This window comes from Penaeus monodon, chromosome 24, assembly GCF_015228065.2.
Source record: "Penaeus monodon isolate SGIC_2016 chromosome 24, NSTDA_Pmon_1, whole genome shotgun sequence".
NCBI classification, from domain to species: domain Eukaryota; kingdom Metazoa; phylum Arthropoda; class Malacostraca; order Decapoda; family Penaeidae; genus Penaeus; species Penaeus monodon.
Genome location: NC_051409.1, coordinates 26207040 through 26207852, shown reverse-complemented (window position 1 = coordinate 26207852; position 813 = coordinate 26207040). Strand labels below are relative to the sequence as shown.

General features: G+C 38.9%; 1 protein-coding gene across 1 annotated transcript in view; it reads right to left on the bottom strand.

Annotated features, from left to right (window-relative positions):
* Positions 1–813, bottom strand: part of LOC119588687 (serine/arginine repetitive matrix protein 2-like) — a gene marked incomplete in the record, with an annotated part of 176340 nt that overhangs the window by 48463 nt on the left and 127064 nt on the right. The window contains 1 exon segment of the mRNA XM_037937322.1: positions 1–91. Within this exon segment, the coding sequence (XP_037793250.1) occupies positions 1–91 (91 nt within the window).

Below are 813 nucleotides of genomic sequence, written 5' to 3'. Positions count from 1 at the left end.
TGGCTACGGGAAGGAGGTGACATTCCGAGATCGGAGGCTTTGGAGGAAGGAGGACGGGAGGCGTTGAAGGAGGCGCCAGAGTTAGTGCAGTCTGTGGAGGGTTAGTACAGCCATTACCAAGCATGCAAAGGAAACTAAGAATAACTACATGCAAACCGCGCATGAGCCATGACAGTTGTATGCCATGCAATTAAAATTTAACCTTGGGAGATGTAGAGTACTTGGAATTTAGAAAAAGCTCTAATAATTAAAATTATGTTAGTATGAAAAATTTTGTCATTCCTGGTGTGATTTCCTTGGTTGGTGGTTCAAAAAATTTTTCGAATGTTAAAGAGAGATGGCAAATTACTGTACGCCCATGCCTACATGTAGTATAACCAAAACAGTCACTATTCATTAACATACCTCGACTTGCTTTACAGATATATCATTACCATGCAAATTCTAGAACTAGGAACATCGCAATATGTAAAACTTTCGACTAAAGTGATTGCAGTGCTGATACTAATTCTAGCAAAATGATAAAAAAAAAACTGATTCTGCAATAGGTAATGGTAGAGGTTTCAAAATATGGACATTCTATCTGGTGTCTTTAAAAAACGAATAAAAAAAATACACTTCATTGCAAATATAATCACAAACAGCTAACTAAGAGGGAAAACATGCAAGGAAATCTTCCTCGATTTATCAGGATATCAATATAAACGATCATGAATCAAAAGACGAGCTTCTGCTGAGTCTGGAGGATCTCCCCCAAGTCACTCAGGAAGTCGTTCCAGTCGTCCTCGATGTTCCCTTCGTCGAGGAAGTCCT